The 26534-nt window shown below is 40.5% G+C and overlaps 1 protein-coding gene across 1 annotated transcript in view; it reads left to right on the top strand.

Moving 5' to 3' along the window:
• Nucleotides 1-26534, top strand: part of CEP128 (centrosomal protein 128) — a 667652-nt gene that overhangs the window by 105381 nt on the left and 535737 nt on the right. Inside the window, exon 9 of the mRNA XM_053697350.1 lies at nt 15320-15436. Coding sequence (XP_053553325.1) covers nt 15320-15436 — 117 coding nt within the window. The remainder of the gene's footprint in view (nt 1-15319; nt 15437-26534) is intronic.

Genomic DNA, 26534 nt, shown 5'->3' on the forward strand with positions numbered 1-26534 from the left:
TATTAGTAGAGACATATTTGGACACAGTATTTCTATCTTTGGATCTTGCTGCTTGTGGTACCAGGTTTACAGATGTTGTGTTGGGTATACTGGGAGTATTAGAGGCATTAACAGCATTTAAAGAAACAATGGGGACAGTGGGTGCCTTTAGAATGCCCTGCTGAGTGTTAGACATAGTGTTTGTTTGTGTTACTCTATCTATCTCATTATCACCACCTGAATTATTCTCGCCTCCTGAGTTATATTCGTCAGACGATCTGTCTGTATCACTATCAGAGAAGCTGACCTGTTTGCGGTGACCTCTACCGTGTCTACGATTGCCTCTACGGTGTTTGTTCTGTGGTAAGCTTCGTCTATAGTTGGAACGTTGTTTTTTGTTCCAAATATACACTGAGTTTTTCTGATAATCAGTTTTGTCACGTACAAACTTGACATGTTTGTTTTCCATTATAATTTGCTTACCACGGGCCAAAGACTCTTGCAGAATATTATCAAATTTGGCAAAATCTGGATCAATACTTCTATTGTTAAACTCAATCTGAAGGGTTTCTATCTCTAGTTTGATGTCATTTAATTGCTTTGTTCTATATTGTATTAGTAAAGACATTAGTTGGCATGAACATTCTGATAACACTGCATTCCATTTATCAACAAATTCTACATCTGTAGTATCAACCTCAAATGTAGGAAACTTAAAAATTCTCAGTCCTCTGGGAATCATTTGGGCTTTAAGATATGATTGGAATGTCCAAATGTCCCACTGTGCTTTGGTTTCTTTAAACAGGAGGGTTTCCATAGTATCAAATAAAGTGCTGAGTGAAAGTGTCCCCTTATCCTCAGAGAATATTTTTTCACATTCTGTGGAAAAGTCACTACGTGTTGTAGCCGGTCTCAGGGAAAAATATTGTTGTTGTGCTGTTACTTCCATGATAATTCTATAGCAATCGTATTCATGAAATGTTCACTGTTATAGTGAATAGTCAGTATATAGTAGTAAATAATGAAATGAAGCCCCTGTATTTGTATACTGCAATGAAGAGATTCTCTGGGTATCACCAGTAATACCCCAAGTAAGTAAGAAATAAAGAAGGATGAGAACAGCTCTTCAAATATGCAATTCTTCTGCAGACAAACATATGTAACAGTCTATTTAGTTGTTCCCGGGACTTACCCCAAATGAGCTCTGCCGCCCCTGTAGTTGCGACTTGGCTGTGTAATCTTTACCATATAGAAGCTCTGGATATGCCGAAGGACCTCCGTGGTCAAACCGAAACTTTGTCGGTGGGCTGATAGCTCCAAGTAAACGGCACTCACATGAAACTCCGGCAGCGCTTCTAGCTTGCCATACGGACATTCAGCGTCGAACGTGACGTCACAGGGTTCGCCGGTCGGGGGGCGGTGCTCTCTGTCTTCACCCGGGTTTACAACTGGATACAGATGAACAGGGGCTAAAGTGGATCCCAAGCTGGTGTAGATACGTACAATCACAAAGAAGGCAGGATCCAGCTTTTATATATAATAAAATCCAAATTTTATTCAATATAATTTAAAACGCCAAACAGGCTATAGAAACAGCACAAACAAAGTAGGTGTGTGAGCGTGACACCAGGGCTTACATGTTTCGGCCAGCAGCCGTAATCATAGCCATAGGTGCCATGCAGGTGAGTGCATACTTAAAAAGGTAGTAGTAAATTGTGATTGGACAAAATACAAATTAAAAAAACGCCCACACTTCGCAGGTAGAAAAGGGAGTTAACCCTTACTTCCCTAAATATGGAACAACACGTATAGATACATAGACAGGTTAATATGTGTACAGAGTTATGGTATAGAATTCAAGACATCATTAGTACATGATATACATGTTGGAGAGAATAGATAAAAATAAAGATAAAAATAAAAATAAAAGTTCTGGCCATACAAACCAACAGAATGCTATATAGATGTACAAGACTAAACACTATACAAAATAGAATGCTGCACTAGATGTACTATACTTCAAATTATGGTGCAAAAATGTATAGAATATAAAATATTTAACTTATAATACTTGACACTTCTAATACACAATATTGTATAGTAAAGTTTGCCCCTGTCTACCTAATCTTAGTATAGTGATAGAATGTATACTATGTAGACAATGCACCTAAATTTATATAGTGGTGCTTGCGGCTAGTTGTAATACTAAATAGACATTATGAATAATGTATAACAGGATAAGAGGGAAGGGGGAGAAGAAAGAGAAGGATGAAAAAAAAAGGATGAAAAGAGAACGCATAATGTATAATTCAATAGTAATGAAAGTATGAAGGAACATATACTAGAATAGTAAAATGAAAGCAAATAACATTGAGTAAAAGTGTGTATAATAGTTAGATATATGCCCTAAACGTACGATGATATACGATTTATATTGGAAAAACATAAGAGCAATGTATATATATTCATAACCTTAATGGGTAATACATAGACCATGGTATGTCCTGAGAGTAGATGATAGTTCTTAAAGAGATAGATGTATACATATGTACTACTCTATCTATAGGGCAACAGTAACTATTATACACACTTTTACTCAATGTTATTTGCTTTCATTTTACTATTCTAGTATATGTTCCTTCATACTTTCATTACTATTGAATTATACATTATGCGTTCTCTTTTCATCCTTTTTTTTTCATCCTTCTCTTTCTTCTCCCCCTTCCCTCTTATCCTGTTATACATTATTCATAATGTCTATTTAGTATTACAACTAGCCGCAAGCACCACTATATAAATTTAGGTGCATTGTCTACATAGTATACATTCTATCACTATACTAAGATTAGGTAGACAGGGGCAAACTTTACTATACAATATTGTGTATTAGAAGTGTCAAGTATTATAAGTTAAATATTTTATATTCTATACATTTTTGCACCATAATTTGAAGTATAGTACATCTAGTGCAGCATTCTATTTTGTATAGTGTTTAGTCTTGTACATCTATATAGCATTCTGTTGGTTTGTATGGCCAGAACTTTTATTTTTATTTTTATTTTTATTTTTATCTATTCTCTCCAACATGTATATCATGTACTAATGATGTCTTGAATTCTATACCATAACTCTGTACACATATTAACCTGTCTATGTATCTATACGTGTTGTTCCATATTTAGGGAAGTAAGGGTTAACTCCCTTTTCTACCTGCGAAGTGTGGGCGTTTTTTTAATTTGTATTTTGTCCAATCACAATTTACTACTACCTTTTTAAGTATGCACTCACCTGCATGGCACCTATGGCTATGATTACGGCTGCTGGCCGAAACATGTAAGCCCTGGTGTCACGCTCACACACCTACTTTGTTTGTGCTGTTTCTATAGCCTGTTTGGCGTTTTAAATTATATTGAATAAAATTTGGATTTTATTATATATAAAAGCTGGATCCTGCCTTCTTTGTGATTGTACGTATCTACACCAGCTTGGGATCCGCTTTAGCCCCTGTTCATCTGTATCCAGTTGTAAACCCGGGTGAAGACAGAGAGCACCGCCCCCCGACCGGCGAACCCTGTGACGTCACGTTCGACGCTGAATGTCCGTATGGCAAGCTAGAAGCGCTGCCGGAGTTTCATGTGAGTGCCGTTTACTTGGAGCTATCAGCCCACCGACAAAGTTTCGGTTTGACCACGGAGGTCCTTCGGCATATCCAGAGCTTCTATATGGTAAAGATTACACAGCCAAGTCGCAACTACAGGGGCGGCAGAGCTCATTTGGGGTAAGTCCCGGGAACAACTAAATAGACTGTTACATATGTTTGTCTGCAGAAGAATTGCATATTTGAAGAGCTGTTCTCATCCTTCTTTATTTCTTACAGAGTTAAGGTTGCCAGGATCTTATCTTTTCCCCAGGATTGGCTGGAGAAGGGCCTTTTTGCTAGTTCCCTGAGGGGACGGATTTCGGCCCTGTCGGCTTTATTGCACAAGAGACTGCCTGAGCTTCCAGACGTGCAGTCCTTTAAGGCATTGATTAGGATCAGACCTGTGTTTAGATCTGCGGCTCCTCCTTGGAGCCTAAATATTGTTCTTCAGGCTTTGCAACAGGTTCCCTTTGAGCCTCTGCATTCCGTTGACATTAAATTGTTATCTTAGAAGGTTCTCTTTTTATTGGCTATTGCCTCTGCGCACAAAGTTTCTGAGATCTCTGCTTTGCAATGTGAGCCCCCTTATATGATTTTTCATTCAGATAAGGCAGTTTAACGTACTAAAAATTTCTTCCTATAGTTGTGTCAGATTGCAACATCAATCAGGAGATTGTGGTTCCTTCCTTGTGTCCTAATCCTTCTTCATCGAAGGAACGCTTACTTCACAATTAGTATTTGGTTCATGCCTTGAAGTTCTATCTTCAGGCTACTAAGGAGTTTAGACAATCTTCCTCTTTGTTGTCTATTTGGGGAAGCGTAAGGGGCAGAAGGCTACTTCGACTTCTTTTTGGTTAAGGAGCATCATCCGCTTAGCTTACGAGACAGCGGGACATCGTCCTCCTGAGAGGATAATGGCTCATTCCGCTAGAGCAGTGGCTTCCTCTTTGGCCTTTGAGAACGAGGCCTCTATGGATCAGATTTGTAAGGCAGCTACCTGATCCTCCTTACATTCTTTTTCAAAAATTTACAAGTTTGATGGTTTTGCTTTGGCTGTAGCAGTTTTGCAGGCTTTGGTGCCCTCAGAATAGGGTCTGTCTCTTCCTTTTTTTTTAGTGAGACAGATTAAATTGGTTTCAGTAATATTCCAGTCACTGGTGACAAGATAAGCTAAGTTGATAAGCTGAACTCTAAAATTATGATGTTTTCAATATCCCAAAATAAGTAATATATCCCAAAAAAGTAATTAATTGTTAGTACAAATTATTTTATCAATATTTTTTAAAACATTGAAACTTTTAGATCAATGATTTTTAAACGTTTGATAAATGTCTACATTTGTCATTCATGTTGTAGGTTGTGCTATTTCAGAACCTGTGATGTGTTTATTATATCATTAATGTCACGTATGATGTCATTTGTAATGTCGCCACCTATGTCACCCACTCCTATAAAAATACACTTTTTTTTCTTCTTCTAATGGTGGGGAGAGTCTAGGAGACCTTACTCTTGGGATTACATCACCTTTGAGGCAAAGACACCCTACACCAGAGCTTTAAAGGGACATGAAACCCAAAAAGTTTCTTTTATGATTCACATAGAGAATACAATTTTTTTTGCATCTTTTACTTCTATTATTTAATTTGCTTCCTTCTTTTGTTATCCTTTGCTGAAAGTTTGTCTAAGGTATGCTCAGCAGCAGCGAAGAACCTAGGTTCTAGCTGCTGATTGGTGGCTGCATATATCTACCAATTAGTGAAAGAATAGTAGTGAAAGACGGCACCTTTTTTCTGTCTGGGGCACAGGAATGGGTTAGCCAAACCCCAATGTAAAATTCAAAGAAGTAATTTTCCAGCCTCTAGTAAGATTTAAAAGACCTTTATTATTCTCTTGCAGGGTCCATCATATAAACAACGTTTCAAACCTTAACTCGGTTCTTAATCATGATTAAGAACCGAGTTAAGGTTTGAAACGTTGTTTATATGATGGACCCTGCAAGAGAATAATAAAGGTCTTTTAAATCTTACTGGAGGCTGGAAAATTACTTCTTTATATCTACCAATTGTCATTGGCTCACCCATGTGTTCAGTTAGAACCAAGTAGTGCATTGCTGCTCCTTCAACACATGATACCCAGAGAATGAAACATATTATATTATAGAAGTAAATTAGAAAGTTATTTAAAATTGTATTCTCTATCTGAATCATGAAAGACAATGTTTGGGTTTCATGTCCCTTTAAGTATCTATCCTGCTTCCCTTTCCCTCCCAGTAGTTCTTAGCCTTGGTGTCTTGGGGTATGGGACTCAATCGTCCAACGTCACTATGGATGCCACCTTGTCAGGGTGGGGAACGGTTTGGGCACTGCAGAGGGTACAGGCTATTTGGTCACCTCATGTCCTGGAGCTCAGAGTGGTCTTCAGGGTTCTCAGCCGTGGCTTCTACTATGCTCTGTTCCTTTCATCCGCTTTCAGTCAGACAATATAAAGACAGTTGCTTACATATACCACAAAGGGGGTACCTGCAGTTCTTTAGCAATGCATTCGGTATCCCACATTTTGAGTTGGACAGACGTGCATCAGTGCACAATTTCAGCCATTCACATCCCAGGAGTGGACAACTGGAAAGCAGCTTATCTGAGCCGTCAGACATTACACTCAGGGAAATGGTCTCTCAATCAGGAGATCTTCAATCAGCTGATAAGGAGTTGGGGGCGTCCAGACTTAGATCTTTTGGTGCCCCATCTGAATCACAAACTTTGAAGATACGGCTCGAGTTTGAGGGATTCTCAGGATGAAGTGATAGACACCTTAGCTGCCCTTTGGCTAATCATAAATACCAAGTTTATATAAAATATGTCATATGAAATGTTACATTCATGTATATAGGCAACCACTGGGTTATAGAGATATAGGTGTGCAAGGTGTTTTTAAAGATCTTTATACATGCCACCACTGTAGAAAGCTTTAGCGATATACCTATTTTGATAATTTATATATGCTCTAACAGGAACATGCTAATTATGTATGCTTTATGCATTTAAAGGGACAGTAAATGTTAAAAATTCAAGTTAATACTTTCAAAACCCACCGTCTAAAGTATGCTTCATTAAGAGATTATGCTCAGAACCGAGGGTGACATTGAACAGAGTCCGGAGATGCAGGGAGAGTCTTTCTGCGCAGCCATCCCGACTCATATTAACAGCTCCACAAGCAATCAGCGTTGACGAGTTTCGCTGCCTGCTTTCTGCACTCAAGTCCATGTCAGGAGCAATGCTTCTACCTGTCACACTTGAAGGGCCGTGTTCCTGTTCCACGGCGTTGATTCTGGTAAGATCGTTTAATTTTTTTATACATACTGTAATGATAACAGTGTGGCGCCTTTTATCTTATGGAATCAAGGATTAATATTCCTAGTGAGGTGATTATTGAACAGGGAGTGTTATACATAAAATTGTTTGTGTTATTGCTACGTTATGTGCGAGATGTGGCTCTGGCAATGGTGGAACTTCAGGTTGACTTCCGGGAGTATTTGCGCGGCCAATTTTGGCGCGTTTTCTCCTTCGTGCAGGGGCAGTCCTGCGAGGCATCCCAGGTGACCGGGTGTGAGTTTTCACTTCCTCTGTTGATCAGCAGCATAGGAGACGAAGCGGGTTTCTATTGTCCGGGTCATAGGAGGTGGTGAGTGCCCCGGCCATTGGAGGTATAAAGGTGATTGTTTTTTAAGCTAGTCTAGTTCATAATAAAAGCGCAAGCAATGGAGCACAGTGACGCGTTAGAGGGTACTTCCTCTTTAACAAAGTCTCATTCCTGTGCTTATTGTGAGGGGGTTCTTGTAGCTAAGCCGGCTTAACTATGTTCCACATGCCTTGATAAAGTTGCGACATCTAAAACTAAGGGGATGTCTAGTACTACTGAGCGTCCACCTCTGAGGGCTCCCCGTCTTGTGAGGTGCGTTCCCTGCTTTCCTCTCAGAGTGCACATGCAGCGCCCCAGGGTCCAACCATTACTCCTACAGGAGAGATTCGTTGGCCGTCAGATTTTGAGGATCAACTACAATTGGTGGTATCGAAAGTGGTCCATGCCTTACCATGTTCTGCTAAGCGCAAGCGTAGGGCGTATCATGGCGGCCTGGCCCAGGGAATATCAGAGGTGTTATACTAGAACGAGGCCCTTTCTAACTCTTCGGAGGAGGCTCCTTCTGGGTCGGAGCCCGTGTCATCTCATTCTCCGGCTGCGGAGGAGCCTGACTTTAGGTTTAGGATGGAGAATTTGCACTTTTTGCTGAAGCAAGTGCTTGCTACTCTGGAGGTCCCGGAACCGAAGCTTCCGGAGCAACCTTCGATTTCTAAGCTTCATAAGATATGAGGACAGGGTGGTGCCTCAGACCTTCCCGGTTCCTGTTAAGATGGCTATTATTATTAAGAATGAATTGGAGTGATTAGGTTCTTCCTTTTCCCCTTCTTCCTTTAAGAAACTATTCCCCATTCCGGACTCTCAGCTCGAGCTGTGGGGGACTGTCCCTAAGGTGGATGGTGCCATATCCTCTCGAGGATAGTTTGTAAGAGCCCATGGATAAAAGGTTGGAAAACATGTTAAGGAAAATGTTTCATCATACGGGGTTTGTAGCCACGGTTGCCAGAGCTGCGACATATTGGTGTGAATTCCTGTGTGATATTGTTGAGAGGGAGACTTCCATCGACGAGATACAGGATAAGATTAAGGCGTTGAAGGTCGCCAATTCTTTCATTTGTGATGCCAATATGCAAATTATTTGATTGAACACAAAGGTTTCAGGATTCTCCGTTTTAGCTTGCAGGGCTCTGTGGCTAAAATCTTGCTCTGAGGACATGACTGCTAAGTCAAGGCTGTTGTCCCTGCCTTTTCAAGGAAAGATTCTGTTCGGTCCAGGAATGGATTCGATCATATCCACGGTTACGGGAGGCAATGGAGCTTTCCTACCGCAGGATACGAAGGCTAAGCCTAAAGGATCTACTTTTCGTCCCTTTCGTGCGGAAAAGCCCAAGCAGCCTGCAGCGAAAGCGGATCAGTCCAAGGGAACTTGGAAGCCTGCTCAGTCTTGGAACAAGTCTAAGAAGAACAAGAAGCCCGTTGAGACAAAATCGGCATGAAGGGGCAGCCCACGACCGGTCCCCAGACCAAGTAGGGGCAGATTGTCTCTGTTCTCCGAAGCCTGGTTGCAGGACTTCAGGACCCTTGGGTTCTGGAGGTTGTCGCACATGGTTGCAGGATAGGATTCAGGTCCCATTCGCCCAAGGGCAGATTCCTCCTGTCAAACCGGTCTTCAAGACCGGAAAATAGAGCGCCCATCCAAATGCCCTTTTCAGGGCAATGGTTAGCTTAAGTTTATTTATATAGGTTTTTATTTGGGGGGTTTGATTGGTTGGCTGGTGGGTTTTACTGTTGGGGGTGTTTGTATTTTTTTTTTTACAGGTAAAAGAGCTGATTTCTTTTTGGGCAATGCCCCAAAAAAGACCCTTTTTTGGGGCCATTGGCAGTTTAGTGTAGGCTAGGTTGTTTTTTATTTTGGAGGGGCTTTTTTATTTTGATAGGGCTATTAGATTAGGAGTAATTCGTTTTTATTTTTGATAATTTCATTTTTTATTTTTTGTAATTTACTGTTTAATTTTTTTTTGTAGTTTAGAAAATTGTATTTTTATAATTGAATTTATTTTATTGTAATGTTAGTTTTTAGTGTAAGGCAGGTTAGGTTTTATTTCACAGGTAACTTTGTATTTATTTTAACTAGGTAGTTAGTAAATAGTTGATAACTATTAACTTACTAGTCTATCTAGTTAAAATAAATACAAACTTACCTGTGAAATAAAAATAAAACCTAAGATAGATACAATGTAACTATTAGTTATATTGTAGCTAGCTTAGGTTTTATTTTAAAGGTAAGTATGTATTTAGTTTTAAATAGGAATTATTTAGGTAATAATTGTAAGGTTTATTTAGATTTATTTTTATTATATTTAAGTTAGGGGGTTTTAGGGTTAGGGTTTGACTTAGGCTTAGGGTTACGTTTGGGTTAGGTTTTGGGGTTAATATAATTATGTAGAGTTAGTGATGTGGGAGGCCAGAGGTTTAGGGGTTAATAATTTATTTAAGTATATTTCGTTGTGGGGGGCTTGAGGTTTAGTGGTTCATAGGTTTATTATAGCGGCGGTGTGGGCGGATGTCAGATTAGGGGTTAATCTTTAAATAGTGTTTGCGATGCGGGAGGTTGGCGGTTTAGGGGTTAATAGGTTTATAATAGTGGTGACGATGTTGGGGAGCGGCGGAATAGGGGTTAATAAATTTATTATAGTGTTTGCGATGCAGGAGGGCCTCAGTTTAGGGGTTAATAGGTAGTTTATGGGTGTTAGTGTACTTTTTAACACTTTAGTTATGTGTTTTATGGTACAGCTTTGTAGCATAAAACTCATAACTACTCACTTTAGATGGCGGTACGGATCCTGTCAGTATAGGGTGTAGTGCTCACTTTTTGGCCTCCCAGGCAAACTCGTAAAAGTGCGGTACTGACGTTGCGTGACGGCCAAAAAGGTGTGCGGTACACCTATACCTACAAGACTTGTAATAGCAGCGTTAGGGGAAAAAGCAGCGTTAAGAAGCATAACAATGCTTTTTCACTCATAACGCAAATCTCGTAATCGGCTAGTTTGCTATTTGTGTATCCTTCTCCAGTTCTGAGCTTGGTAATCTTGGACCCCTGTTGGGCTGGTTCTGATGGTCTGTCCGTTCTTCCTGGGCAATAACCTACGGGTTGCCATATCTTTTATTTTCATCCAGTGAGGATGATTTTAAATTTGGTCTAAAGCTCATGTTGTAGTGTGATGTTTCCTTCGGGAACTTTCCTCTGTGGAATTGATACTCGTGATTTTGTGGTCGTACTGTTTACAAAAGTTTGTCTGACTGTTCTTTATCCCTCCATCATTGGGGGAGACTATATGTGGCCTTGACAGTGCTGGGGCCCTTGGTTTCAGGCTGGTCCTGACTGGGTACAAATCCTTCTGTCTTTTTATGTTTGGTTGGTCCGGTGAGGGCGCCTAGTGATCACTATATGATTTGTGTGGTTGTCTTGTTTTATTTTACAAGCTTCAACTAGCATCCTGAGAGGACTTGAGGGTCCATGGTTGATTAGGGGCATGGGGGATTGGTTCAGTCCTCATTTGCCTTTCAATCTAGTGGGCCGGGATTCCGTTGAGATCTGCTGCGACATGCTCAGTCGTTTCCGAACTTTTCGGGAACTAGAGTGTTCCTTCCCATCGTGGGTTGGAGGCTTGGAGAATTTAGGTCCTTCATACCACTGTTCTTACGGTTTTGCCTCTCATGGTCTCTTTGGAAGTGTCCTTTTAGGACTTGTTCCTTTTTAGTGGTTCTCTTCCTTTGGGTTGAGACTTTCTGGACTTTGTCCAGTTTTTCTGGCGGCTTTGGCCGCTTAATTAGGAAGTGAAGGCGTGAGGCTCTGTCTTCCTTTGTGAGTTAGTAGTCTCATATCAGGGGCGATAGGAGGTGTCTTTTTCCAAGCTTTTTGCTTAGAGGATGTTTTTCTGCCTGGGTTTGGGATGCTTTGCATTCTTCTCTCTTGGGTGTGGTCCTCTGGATTGTTAATCTGAAAGGATTATTTAGACTAGCCTTTCTTTCTACTCTCTTATGGGTGACTCAGTTCTCGTTTTCATTTCCCTTAGTGTTGCCCTTCGGGTCTTTGGGCTCTAGAGAAATTGCGTGACTTTGTTGCAGCCTAGTACCTTGCTGGGGGGTGTTGACCTCCGGCTTAGGGTGTTCTCTTCCCTTCGGGCCTGACTTGTCCTTCGGACGGAGTGTGCTCCTCTATGGGGAGTTTTTTTTCTCTGTTGGGTCAACAGTGGTGTCTGGATGATTTTCATTCGGTCCGTGTTTTGATCATACTATGGTTTCATGTCTTGTGGACAAGTACGCTGTTCTTATCTGTGCCCTTCTCTTTGGAGGGGATAGTTTATCTTCCTTATGAGTTGGAGTTTCCTCTCTCTGGAGGGTCTTTGTCCTGCCCTGTGTGTAGGAGGTTGGATCAGGTGGCTTATTTCTGTAAGGGGCTTATTTCTGTAAGGGGCAGCATCTGCTGCTCTGTGGGCTCTGTTCCACCTGTTGGAAATTGATCTCTCTACGTAGAGACGGTCTAAGAGAGTTGTGACAGGTCTTCCTACGGATCGATTGCACTTTTCTCTGTTCCAGGTCCTAGGGGGTGCCTTATTTTGGAGGAGTGGATTGGGTTGGCACCCGAGCTCTGTTGGGGTGGGTGAGTCCCTCCTTTTTCTTTCCATTCCCTGGGGGCTTGTGGTTGGGGGTCTTTCTGTCCCCCTGTCTATCAGACATGTCTGTCGCTTGGGCTGGTCTGGTGTTGGAGCAGGATCTGAGATCTGTTGCTCTGCTATTTCGTCCTCGGAGCATTCGAGGTACAGTAATCCTTTTTGAGGTTTCTCCTTTCTCCACATTCAAGATTTGTGGGAAGGACTGGCGGCTCTTAGATAGCCTGCAACGTTATCCGCTGGTTAGCAATCTGAAGGATCCTATCTTCAGCTGCTTTCTACATGCCATGCAAGTATTTAAGTTTCAGAGTAATTTTTAGATGACTGCAGCGTGCAGTGTTTTTGCTTCAGGTGTTGTTCATCAGACCTATTCTGAGATACCTTTTTGCGACTTGGGGACCTTCGTCTTCAGTTGCTTTCTAGAGTGCGGTTGCACTGTGTTAGGGGAAGATCCTTTCTCTATTACAGACTCCCGGCCTTATCCCGTGGTTTCTGTATTTCTGGGGTCTGGGCTTTGCCTCCCCTTGTTTCTATGAGACTGGTTGGGTCTCTGTTAGCCTGACCTGGTTTCTCTGGTTTTTATTCTGTGTTTTTTATTTACGACTCGTTGTGCCCTTTTTAGTTTTTGTTTTTTTCTGGAGTTCCTTATGCTAGCTGAAAGCTAGCTTAGCATACTAATTACTAATGCACTGTGGCTACTCTGCACTGTAGCAAACTGAGGGTTGCAAGTTCGATCCCCGGCGAGGATCCTCCTTTCGAGGTTGATTAAATGAGCAGCGCCATGTGTCCCTTAAGGGGGATTAGCCGTGCTTTACAAGTACAATCATACTTTCTTAGTGCCTTTTCTTCTTTGTGGAAGAATATTGTAGTTTGTTCCCTTTCTTTAGTAAGGGGTGTGTTGTTTGGAGACCAACTGCTGGGGACGGTGTCTCTTGGAGGCTGTTGACTCAGTCGTGTCTAGTTCCTGTGGTCTCTAGCAAGGCTGTGGACTGTCTGCGGGTCAGTGTCCTTGGGCTTTTTCTTTTTTTCCCCCAAAGTTGTTCTCGGCTTCGGACGAAGCAGGATTTTGTTGGGTAGGGTTTTTTTTAGGCCTAGTGCCCTCAGAATAGGCCGCCTTGTGTACTCTCCGGTTTTTACATTCAGTGTCCTCTATAGCGTGGGTATTTTTCCCCCAAAAGTAATGAATGCAGCTGTGGACTCTTTCCATTTATGAAGAAAAACTTAAATTATGCTTACCTGATAAAAATGTTTTTCTTCAGATGGAAAGAGTCCACAGCTTCTCGCCCGTATTTTTTCTGTGGGGCGTCGGTTATTTTTGTTCTTCTGGCACCTTTTCACCCTGATATTTCTTCTACTCTTCCTTGTTCCTCGGCAGAATGACTGGGGAATGAGGGGAGTGGGAGGCGTATTTAAGCCTTTGGCTGGGGTGTCTGCCTCCTCCTGGTGGCCAAGTTCTTAATTCCCAAAAGTAATGAATGCAGCTGTGGACTCTTTCCATCTAAAGAAAAGAAAATTATCAGGTAAGCATAATTTAAGTTATTTGTAGAGAGAAAGTAAGAAAGCCAGGCGGCAAAGTTGTTAAGGTTGTTAAGGAATTGGGAGGTCAGTCCAGGAGGGCGATAAATGACTGCCACTCTGAGGGAGAGAGGGGAGAACAGGCGAATACAGAGAGATGGGATTGGAGGTAGGTACTGATAAGTGCAGGAGGGGGAGAGTAGGATCCCAACAACGCCGCCATGTTTCTCACCTGGCCTCGGGGTATAGCTAAAGTGGAGATCACCATGTGTGAGAGCAGCAATGGAAACGGTGTCAGAAGAAGATAGCCAGGTTTCAGTAATTGCTAAAAGGGTGAAAGCATTTGATATAATAAGTTTGTTGCAGACAGAACGAGAGTTCCATAGTGCACAAGTGAAAGTAGTGTGTGCGTATGGGATGCATTGGATGGAAATTAGGTTATGGGGCATATTTATCAAGCTCTGAATGGAGCTTGAAGACTCGCCAGAAACACAAGTTATGAAGCAGCAGTCTAAAGACCGCTGCTCCATAACCTGTCCGCCTGCTCTGAGGAAGCGGACAGAGATCGGCGTAAATCAACCTGATCGAATACGATCGGGTTGATTGACACCCCCTGCTAGCGGCTGATTGGCTGCGAATCTGCAGGGGTCGGCATTGCACTAGCAGTTCACAAGAACTGCTGGTGCAATGCTGAATGCGGAGAGCGTATTGCTGTCCGCATTCAGCGATGTCTGTCGGACATGATCCGCTGATTGGATCATGTCGGACAGACATTTGTTAAATAGGACCCTATGTGTATTGCTTTTATTAAAGTGCGTGATTGAGTAATGGTTGGAATGAGGGTGGGCCCAGGATTTGGAGAGATGCCGCCTGATGCTAATAGCAGCAAGATGGAAAGTAAGATTAGGTGAGAATGAGATTTATAGCAGTGGGGGTATTTCTGTGAGGTTGTCCAGTTTATTGATATAGATTTTAAAATAGAAAGTAGTTCATGAGAGCTAAGGTATGGAGAAGAAAGGAGAGAGGGGCCTATATAAACTGCATGTGGAGAAGGGTAAGGTATGAGCATGTGAGCCTGCTTGTGGAATAGGCATGAGACAGTTAAAAGGAAAAGCAATCCTGAAAACATAGCAGAACATTAAGTGCAAAAAAATAATATATTTTTTTTATCTTTTAATATTCTTTTTGACAAATTAATTGATCTTCCTTTTTTTTTTTAATGACATAAATCAGCTCTATCTATGTCTTTGTTAATCTTTTTATCTGTAAATATTATAGTGGTCTGAATTATCAATTAGACCAAATCATTCACACTGCACACAACTGATAGTCTCGCACTAAAACTTAGTGACTATTTTTGCAGAAAAAGGGCAATACCTAACAAAGGGACTACAGTGTCCTGAAAGCTGGCAATTGTATCCACTATTAGCTATTAAAGGTATCAGCTGTACATCGCTTTTGTTATTTTCTTACAAAAGGATTTTTATTTTCTTTGACTATTTGTGAACAGGATCAAAATCTAAATGCTGTTGTTTGAGGTATATTTTTTATAATTAGTGCAATAGCGATATGATTACGTTTGTAGCAAGTAATAAATAAAGTACTTTGTAGGCGTGATATATTCCGAAACAATTTTTATTTTTGTACTTATTTTTTTATATTTTTACTTGGTCATTGATTTTTTTGGATTTTTACTTTCTTCTTTTGACATTTACCTACCTTAGGCTATTAATCATATTAAATGCTGTATTTTGCTGGAAGATTTTCACCAGTGTGTAATCAATATATATTTTATTCCCCTCTCTTTTCCTAGACACTTGTATCTAAAGACTTAAAAACTAATTGTCCTTTGGAAACTTTCTTCTGGTGTTGTCTGCAGGTTTCCGATCGAGTGGAGAGACGGCTTCAGGAGTTAGAAAAGGAAATGCGCAATGAAAGACAGCAGGTAGAACGGAGGCAAGATCATCTGAGCCAGGTGTCTGTCCAGCTGCAGGAAGTAAGTCCACAGATTATTCCAAGTGCCGAAATAGGCAAATAGGAAATGCAGTACTAAACACGTGAGCCCCATCTTGGCTGCAAACTGATATAAATTAAAGGGATATGAAACCCATTTTTTTTATTTTATAATTCTGATAGAGCATGCAGTTTTAAGCAACTTTCTAAATTAGCCACCAATTAGCAAGCACTACCCAGGTTCTGAACCAAAAATGGGCCGACTCCTAAGCTTACATTCCTGCTTTCTCAAATAAAGCTACTAAGAGAAAGAAGAAAAAATGATAATAGGAGTAAATTAGAAAGTTGCTTAAAATAACATGCTCTATCTTAAAGGGACATTAAACCCAAACATTTTCTTTCATGATTTAGATAGAAAATATAATTTTAAACAACATTCCAATTTACTTTTATTATCTAATTTGCTTAATTCTCTTGATATACTTTTCTGAAAAGCATATCTAGATAGGCTCAACAGCTGCTGATTGGTGGCTGCACATAGATGCCTTGTGTGATTGGCTCACACATGTGCATTGCTATTAATTTAACAAAGGATATCTAAAGAATGAAGCTAATTAGATAATAGAAATAAATTGGAATGCTGTTTAAAATTGTACTCTCTACCTAAACCATGAATGAAAATATTTGGGTTTAATGTTCCTTTAATCATGAAAGAAAAAAATTGGGTTTCATATCCTTAATGTGTTACACCCAGCGTTTAATTTCAATTCAGGAGACACTTTAGAGGCCATTCCTTGGAAACAAACATGTTTTATAATCATTTGCAGTTTTACAAACCAATCTACGATTTGTAAATAAATGTACTTTTGTGTTTTTGTAAGTAGCTTAGATGCTCTTTTTCTGCAGGGAAATAATTAACCACATATACACTATAGACCATTTCAGAGGATATTTCGGTGGCAGACTTTGATGTGCTTGTTCCTTTATATATCTTCCATATGACCTGGTAGTTGCAATAGAAATGATATTGCGCTCAGTGTTCTTTTTGCTTTGGTGTGCCATTGTAGTACACGTGACACCCTTAAAGGGTCATAAAACGCAAAATGTTTCTTTCATGATTCAGATAGAGAATAAAATTTTAAACGAATTTCTAATTTACTTCTATTATCTAATTTGCTTCATTCTCTTGGTATCATTGATGCACTACTGGTTTCTAACTGAACAAATGGGTGAGCCAATGACAATTGGTGTGTTATGTATGTATGTATGTATGTATGTGTGTATGTGTGTGTGTATGTATATATATATATATATATATATATATATATATATATATATATATATATATATATATATATATATATATATATACAGCTAGAACCTAGGTTATTTGCTGCTCCTGAGCTTCCCTAGATAAACCCTTCAGCAAAGGATAACAAGAGATGGAAGCAAAATAAATAATAGAAGTAAATTTGAAAGTTGATTAAAAATGTATTCTCTGTCTGAATCATAAAAGAAAAGTTTTGGGTTTCATGTCCCTTTAATTTTAATATATATCCCAGTGTTGCTCAGTGGTCGTTTTTAATAAAATACAATAATATAAAAATTATTATAATTTATATTTATAGAAAATGTTTCACAATATGTGCAACTTGAGTGTTGGCCTATCTTAAAGGGACAGTCTAGTCAAAAATTAAACTTTCATGATTCAGATAAAGCATACAATTTCTAAGAGTTCTCTTACTCCAAATACAAGGGTGAACTTCCTGGGGACAATAATAGACTCCATATCCATATGGATATTCCTCACAGATCAGAGACGTTGCAAGCTAACTTCTGCATGTCTTGCCCTCCAGGCCTCCTTGAGACCCTCAGTGGCTCAGTGTATGGAGGTGATTGGACTCATGGTGTCCTGTATTGACATTCCTATTGCCGGATTCCATCTCAGACCCTTACAACTATGCATGCCGAGACAAAGGAACAGCGACCATTCAGATCTTTCTCAACAGATCGAGCTGGACAACCTGTCGAGACTCGCTCTCTTGGTGGCTCTGTCCAGATCATCTGTCCCAAGGCACGTGCTTCTTGAGACCGTCCTGGAATTTTGTTACTATGGACTCGAGTCTTTCCGGCTGGGGAGCTGTTTGGGGAGCCATGAAGGCACAAGGGCTGTGGACTCAAGAGGAGTCCTCCCTTCCGATCAATATACTGGAACTCCGGGCAATCCTTAATGCCTTGAAGGCTTACCCCCTTCTGGGTGTGTCCCAGTTTATCAGATTCCAATCAGACAATATAACCTCGGTTGCCTACATCAGCCATCAGGGGGAAATGAGAAGTTTCTTGGCGATGAGAGAAGTATCTCGGATACTAGAGTGGGCGGAGACTCACAGATGTACGCTGTCAGCGATTCACATTCCGGTTGTGAACGACTGGGAAGCAGATTCCTCAGCAGGTAATCCTTTCACCCAGGAGAATGGTCTCTCCACCCGAGGTGTTTGCAGAGATATGCAGCGAGTGGGGGACGCCGGAGATAGATCTCATGGCATCCCGCCTCAATACCAAGCTACCCAGGTACAGGTCGAGGGATCCTCAGGCGGAATTAATAGATGCCAGATTAGTACCATGGAGGTTCAGACTCATAAATCTTTTTTTCCTCCGTTACCAATTCTCCCTCGTGTTGGGGGCTCGCGTCAAGCAGGAGTGAGCATCAGTGATTCTGATTGCTCCATCGTGGCTGCGAAGGACGTGGTTTGCAGATCTGATGGGGGTGTCCTCATCTCCTCAGTGGAGGTTACCTTGTCGCAGAGATCTGCCGATACAGGGTCCTTTAGATTTTCTGAGGGTGACTGCATAGAGATTGAACGCTTAGTCTTAGCAAAGAGAGGTTTTTCTGAGAGTGTTATCGACACTCTAGTTCAAGCTTGTAAGACAGTTACTTGTCGTATCTACCATAAAGTTGGGAGGACTTACTTGTACTGGTGTGAAGAGCGTGGCTTTTCCTGGCATAAGGTTAAGGTTGCCAGAATTTTATCTTTTCTCCAGAATGGTCTGGAGAAGGGTCTATCTGCTAGTTCCCTGAAGGGACAGATATCGGCCCTGTCAGTGTTACTGCACACGAGATTCGCTGAGCTTCCGGATGTGCTGTCCTTTGTTAATGCTCTGACTAAAATCATACCTGTGTTTAGGTCTGGGGCTCAACCTTGGAGCCTAAATCTTTTTCTTAGTGTTTTGAAGCAGGCTCCCTAAGGTGGTGTCGGACCATAACATTAATCAAGAAATTGTTGTTCCTTCCTTGTGTCCTAATTCTCCTTCAGCGAAGGAAAGCTTGCTTCACAATCTGGATGTGGTTCACGCCTTGAAGTTCTATCTTCAGGCTACTAAGAAATTCAGACAATTTTCCTCTTTGTTTGTTGTTTATATGGGGAAGCGTAAGGGGCAGAAGGCTACTACGTCTTCCTATCTTTCTGGTTGAGGAGTGTCATCCGCTTAGCTTATGAGACAGCGGGACGACAGCCTCCTGAGAGGATAATGGCTCATTTCACTTCAGCAGTGGCTTCCTCCTGGGCTTTTAAAAACAAAGCCTCAATGGATCAGATTTGTAAGGCGGTCCTCCTTACACACTTTTCTTTCATGTAATTAACAAGAGTCCATGAGCTAGTGACGTATGGGATATACATTCCTACCAGGAGGGGCAAAGTTTCCCAAACCTTAAAATGCCTATAAATACACCCCTCACCACACCCACAAATCAGTTTTACAAACTTTGCCTCCAAGGGAGGTGGTGAAGTAAGTTTGTGCTAGATTCTACGTTGATATGCGCTCCGCAGCAAGTTGGAGCCCGGTTTTCCTCTCAGCGTGCAGTGAATGTCAGAGGGATGTGAGGAGAGTATTGCCTATTGAATGCAGTGATCTCCTTCTACGGGGTCTATTTCATAAGGTTCTCTGTTATCGGTCGTAGAGATTCATCTCTTACCTCCCTTTTCAGATCGACGATATACTCTTATATTTACCATTTCCTCTACTGATTCTCGTTTCAGTACTGGTTTGGCTTTCTACAAACATGTAGATGAGTGTCCTGGGGTAAGTAAGTCTTATTTTCTGTGACACTCTAAGCTATGGTTGGGCACTTTATTTATAAAGTTCTAAATATATGTATTCAAACATTTATTTGCCTTGACTCAGAATGTTCAACTTTCCTTATTTCCAGACAGTCAGTTTCATATTTGGGATTATGCTTTAATTATCATATTTTTCTTACCTCAAAAATTTGACTTTTTTCCCTGTGGGCTGTTAGGCTCGCGGGGGCTGAAAATGCTTCATTTTATTGCGTCATTCTTGGCGCAGACTTTTTTGGCGCAAAAATTCATTTCCGTTTCCGGCGTCATACGTGTCGCCGGAAGTTGCGTCATTTTTTTTTTGACGTTATTTTGCGCCAAAAATGTCGGCGTTCCGGATGTGGCGTCATTTTTGGCGCCAAAAGCATTTAGGCGCCAAATAATGTGGGCGTCTTATTTGGCGCCAAAAAATATGGGCGTCGCTTTTGTCTCCACATTATTTCAGTCTCATTTTTCATTTGCTTCTGGTTGCTAGAAGCTTGATGTTTGGCATTTTTTTCCCATTCCTGAAACTGTCTTATAAGGAATTTGATCTATTTTGCTTTATATGTTGTTTTTTCTCTTACATATTGCAAGATGTCTCACGTTGCATCTGAGCCAGAAGATACTACAGGAAAACCTCTGCCTGCTGGATCTACCAAAGCTAAGTGTATCTGCTGTAAACTTTTGGTAGCTATTCCTCCAGCTGTTGTTTGTATTAAATGTCATGACAAACTTGTTAATGCAGATAATATTTCCTTTAGTGATGTACCATTGCCTGTTGCAGTTCCCTCAACATCTAAGGTGCAGAATGTTCCTGATAACATAAGAGATTTTGTTTCTGAATCCATAAAGAAGGCTTTGTCTGTTATTTCTCCTTCTAGTAAACGTAAAAAGTCTTTTAAATCTTCTCTCTCTACAGATGAATTTTTAAATGAACACCATCATTCTGATTCTTTGGACTCTTCTGGTTCAGAGGATTCTGTCTCAGAGATTGATGCTGATAAATCTTCATATTTATTTAAGATGGAATTTATTCGCTCTTTACTTAAAGAAGTACTAATTGCTTTAGAAATAGAGGATTCTAGTCCTCTTGATACTAATTCTATTCGTTTGGATAAGGTTTTTAAAGCTCCTGCGGTTATTCCAGAAGTCTTTCCTGTTCCTAATGCTATTTCTGCAGTAATTGCTAAGGAATGGGATAGATTGGGTAATTCATTTACTCCTTCTAAACGTTTTAAGCAATTATATCCTGTTCCGCCTGACAGATTAGAATTTTGGGACAAAATCCCTAAAGTTGATGGGGCTATTTCTACCCTTGCTAAACGTACTACCATTCCTACATCAGATGGTACCTCGTTTAAGGATCCTTTAGATAGAAAAATTGAATCTTTTCTAAGAAAAGCTTATCTATGTTCAGGTAATCTTCTTAGACCTGCTATATCATTGGCTGATGTTGCTGCAGCTTCAACTTTTTGGTTGGAAACTCTAGCGCAACAAGTAACAAATCGTGATTCTCATGATATTATTATTCTTCTCCAGCATGCTAATAATTTCATCTGTGATGCCATTTTTGATATTATTAGAGTTGATGTTAGATTTATGTCTCTGGCTATCTTAGCCAGAAGAGCTTTATGGCTTAAGACTTGGAATGCTGATATGGCTTCTAAATCAACTCTACTTTCCATTTCTTTCCAGGGAAACAAATTATTTGGTTCTCAGTTGGATTCTATTATTTCAACTGTTACTGGTGGGAAAGGAACTTTTTTACCACAGGATAAAAAGTCTAAAGGTAAAAACAGGGCTAACAATCGTTTTCGTTCCTTTCGTTTCAACAAAGAACAAAAGCCTGATCCTTCGTCCTCAGGAGCAGTTTCAGTTTGGAAACCATCCCCAGTCTGGAATAAATCCAAGCCTGCTAGAAAGGCAAAGCCTGCTTCTAAGTTCACATGAAGGTACGGCCCTCATTCCAGTTCAGCTGGTAGGGGGCAGGTTACGTTTTTTCAAAGAAATTTGGATCAGTTCTGTTTACAATCTTTGGATTCAGAACATTGTTTCAGAAGGGTACAGAATTGGTTTCAAGATGAGACCTCCTGCAAAGAGATTTTTTCTTTCCCATGTCCCAGTAAATCCAGTGAAAGCTCAAGCATTTCTGAATTGTGTTTCAGATCTAGAGTTGGCTGGAGTAATTATGCCAGTTCCAGTTCCGGAACAGGGGATGGGGTTTTATTCAAATCTCTTCATTGTACCAAAGAAGGAGAATTCCTTCAGACCAGTTCTGGATCTAAAATTATTGAATCGTTATGTAAGGATACCAACGTTCAAGATGGTAACTGTAAGGACTATATTGCCTTTTGTTCAGCAAGGGAATTATATGTCCACAATAGATTTACAGGATGCATATCTGCATATTCCGATTCATCCAGATCATTATCAGTTCCTGAGATTCTCTTTTCTAGACAAGCATTACCAATTTGTGGCTCTACCGTTTGGCCTTGCTACAGCTCCAAGAATTTTCACAAAGATTCTCGGTGCCCTTCTGTCTGTAATCAGAGAACAGGGTATTGTGGTATTTCCTTATTTGGACGATATCTTGGTACTTGCTCCGTCTTTACATTTAGCAGAGTCTCATACGAATCGACTTGTGTTGTTTCTTCAAGATCATGGTTGGAGGATCAATTTACCAAAAAGTTCTTTGATTCCTCAAACAAGGGTAACCTTTCTGGGTTTCCAGATAGATTCAGTGTCCATGACTTTGTCTTTAACAGACAAGAGACGTCTAAAATTGATTACAGCCTGTCGAAACCTTCAGTCTCAATCATTCCCTTCGGTAGCCTTATGCATGGAAATTCTAGGTCTTATGACTGCTGCATCGGACGCGATCCCCTTTGCTCGTTTTCACATGCGACCTCTTCAGCTCTGTATGCTGAACCAATGGTGCAGGGATTACACGAAGATATATCAATTAATATCTTTAAAACCGATTGTTCGGCACTCTCTGACGTGGTGGACAGATCACCATCGTTTAATTCAGGGGGCTTCTTTTGTTCTTCCGACCTGGACTGTAATTTCAACAGATGCAAGTCTCACAGGTTGGGGAGCTGTGTGGGGATCTCTGACGGCACAAGGAGTTTGGGAATCTCAGGAGGTGAGATTACCGATCAATATCTTGGAACTCCGTGCAGTTTTCAGAGCTCTTCAGTTTTGGCCTCTTCTGAAGAGAGAATCGTTCATTTGTTTTCAGACAGACAATGTCACAACTGTGGCATACATCAATCATCAAGGAGGGACTCACAGTCCTCTGGCTATGAAAGAAGTATCTCGAATTTTGGTTTGGGCGGAATCCAGCTCCTGTCTAATCTCTGCGGTTCATATCCCAGGTGTAGACAATTGGGAAGCGGATTATCTCAGTCGCCAAACGTTGCATCCGGGCGAATGGTCTCTTCACCCAGAGGTATTTCTTCAGATTGTTCAAATGTGGGGGCTCCCAGAGATAGATCTGATGGCCTCTCATCTAAACAAGAAACTTCCCAGGTATCTGTCCAGATCCCGGGATCCTCAGGCGGAGGCAGTGGATGCATTATCACTTCCTTGGAAGTATCATCCTGCCTATATCTTTCCGCCTCTAGTTCTTCTTCCAAGAGTAATCTCCAAGATTCTGAGGGAATGCTCGTTTGTTCTGCTAATAGCTCCGGCATGGCCTCACAGGTTTTGGTATGCGGATCTTGTCCGGATGGCATCTTGCCAACCATGGACTCTTCCGTTAAGACCAGACCTTCTGTCTCAAGGTCCTTTTTTCCATCCGGATCTGAAATCCTTAAATTTAAAGGTATGGAGATTGAACGCTTGATTCTTGGTCATAGAGGTTTCTCTGACTCCGTGATTAATACTATGTTACAGGCTCGTAAATCTGTATCTCGAGAGATATATTATAGAGTCTGGAAGACTTATATTTCTTGGTGTCTTTCTCATCATTTTTCTTGGCATTCTTTTAGAATACCGAGAATTTTACAGTTTCTTCAGGATGGTTTAGATAGGGGTTTGTCCGCGAGTTCTTTGAAAGGACAAATCTCCGCTCTTTCTGTTCTTTTTCACAGAAAGATTGCTATTCTTCCTGATATTCATTGTTTTGTACAAGCTTTGGTTCGTATAAAACCTGTCATTAAGTCAATTTCTCCTCCATGGAGTTTGAATTTGGTTTTGGGAGCTCTTCAAGCTCCTCCGTTTGAACCTATGCATTCATTGGACATTAAATTACTTTCTTGGAAAGTTTTGTTCCTTTTGGCCATCTCTTCTGCTAGAAGAGTTTCTGAATTATCTGCTCTTTCGTGTGAGTCTCCTTTTCTGATTTTTCATCAGGATAAGGCGGTGTTGCGAACTTCTTTTGAATTTTTACCTAAAGTTGTGAATTCCAACAACATTAGTAGAGAAATTGTGGTTCCTTCATTATGTCCTAATCCTAAGAATTCTAAGGAGAAATCATTGCATTCTTTGGATGTTGTTAGAGCTTTGAAATATTATGTTGAAGCTACGAAATCTTTCCGTAAGACTTCTAGTCTATTTGTTATCTTTTCCGGTTCTAGGAAAGGCCAGAAAGCTTCTGCCATTTCTTTGGCATCTTGGTTGAAATCTTTAATTCATCTTGCCTATGTTGAGTCGGGTAAAATTCCGCCTCAAAGAATTACAGCTCATTCTACTAGGTCAGTTTCTACTTCCTGGGCGTTTAGGAATGAAGCTTCGGTTGACCAGATCTGCAAAGCAGCAACTTGGTCCTCTTTGCATACTTTTACTAAATTCTACCATTTTGATGTATTTTCTTCTTCTGAAGCAGTTTTTGGTAGAAAAGTTCTTCAGGCAGCGGTTTCAGTTTGAATCTTCTGCTTATGTTTTTTGTTAAACTTTATTTTGGGTGTGGATTATTTTCAGCAGGAATTGGCTGTCTTTATTTTATCCCTCCCTCTCTAGTGACTCTTGTGTGGAAAGATCCACATCTTGGGTAGTCATTATCCCATACGTCACTAGCTCATGGACTCTTGTTAATTACATGAAAGAAAACATAATTTATGTAAGAACTTACCTGATAAATTCATTTCTTTCATATTAACAAGAGTCCATGAGGCCCACCCTTTTTTGTGGTGGTTATGATTTTTTTGTATAAAGCACAATTATTCCAATTCCTTATTTTATATGCTTCGCACTTTTTTTCTTATCACCCCACTTCTTGGCTATTCGTTAAACTGATTTGTGGGTGTGGTGAGGGGTGTATTTATAGGCATTTTAAGGTTTGGGAAACTTTGCCCCTCCTGGTAGGAATGTATATCCCATACGTCACTAGCTCATGGACTCTTGTTAATATGAAAGAAATGAATTTATCAGGTAAGTTCTTACATAAATTATGTTTTTTCTAAGTTTTACAAGTTTGATGTGTTTGCTTCGGCTAAAGCAGCTTTCGGGAGAAAAGTTTTGCAGGCTGTGGTGCCCTCAGAATAGGACCCGCCTCTTTTTTTTCTGTTCCCTCTTGTTATTCATTCAGTGTCCTTCGGAGCTTGTGTATAGTTTTCCCAACAGTAAGGAATGAAGTCGTTGACTCTCCCTGCCTTATGGAAGGAAAACATAATTTATGCTTACCAGATTCCATGACCCCGCCCGTAATTTTTTTTTTTTTTTTTTTTAACGGGTGGCTTAATTCTTCTGGCACCTTTATACCCTGATGTTTCTTCTACTTTTCCTTGTTCCCTCGGGAGAATGACTTGGGGATAGGGGAAGTTGGAGGGATATTTAAGCCTTTGGCTCTAGTGTCTTTGCCTCCTCCTGATGGCCAGGTGTTGTATTTTCCCAACAAGTAAGGAATGAAATCACGGACTCTCCCTGCCAGGAAGGAAAGGAATTTATCTGGTAAGCATAAATTATGTTTTTTTCTGCAGAAGCAGGTATGGCCCTTTTATGAGCCCTTAAGAAAGCCCCACAACAGAACACCCTAGCATTTTCCGGTCTGCAAAGCTGTGACTCCTAAATGCAAGCTGTCCTATTGAGCAATGCTCCTTTTTATTACATTTTGATCTTATAATTAGACCAAGATAAAAGAATATTTTTTTCTCTCTGCAGCTAATTTGTAATGCAATTTTAGACTGCTGCAATATATGATGAAAAACTGCTTTATTCTCCAGTTAATGAACACATTGTAATTGAGCTGGTGCTTTGGTGTAATTGCCTAACTTAAAATTGAATTTCATTCTAAAATGACCTGCAGAAAATATTTCACAAAAAAAATCTTACTTTCTTTCCTAAGATATGGAGAGTCCACAATGTCATTCAATTACTAGTGGGAATATCACTCCTGGCCAGCAGGAGGAGGCAAAGAGCACCAAAGCAAAGCTGTTAAGTGTCACCTCCCTACCCATAATCCCCAGTCTTTCTCTTTGCCTCTGTCAATGGAGGAGGTGAAGTTTGGTGTCTGAAGAAATTAAATCCTTTTTCGGGTACTTTTCCCTGCAAGCAAGGATTTGGGTTTAGCTGAGTTCACATCAATCTCTTCAGTAGAGTAGTGGTGGCTTTTAAGCAGTTAGGAAGTTGTGAGGTAGTCCTTGCTTTGTTTCCTAATACATTGCTGCTCATGGTACAGAAAGTCAGAGTTGGTTACACTGTTCTTTCTTTTTCTACAGGTCTCTGTAAGGAGTATGTGTCCTTTCACGCCTTGTGAGCTGTCTTCCTGCCGGACAGCTAGACTGCAGGTAAGTGCTTTTATCTTCTAAGTCTTGAAGACTTGCACTTCAGAAGAATGTTATATGCAGTAGATGGGGACATTTTAAAAATCCTTTATACAGGATTCTCTTTGGCAGTGGGCAGGCACATTATGTATGTTGAGACTAGGGGTTAATCTTCCCTTTATTGGGATGTTTTTCCTAATTTTGTTGAAATACTTTATTAGTATGTGTGTGTGGCTTATCTTTTATACAGAGATTTATGTATAAACAATTTGGCAGTTGGTTTTCTTTGCTTGCTTAGCTAGAACAGGCTAACTGACAAACTGCTTGAGTTTGAAACCAG

The sequence above is a fragment of the Bombina bombina genome, chromosome 1 (genome assembly GCF_027579735.1).
Source record: "Bombina bombina isolate aBomBom1 chromosome 1, aBomBom1.pri, whole genome shotgun sequence".
Lineage (NCBI taxonomy): Eukaryota > Metazoa > Chordata > Amphibia > Anura > Bombinatoridae > Bombina > Bombina bombina.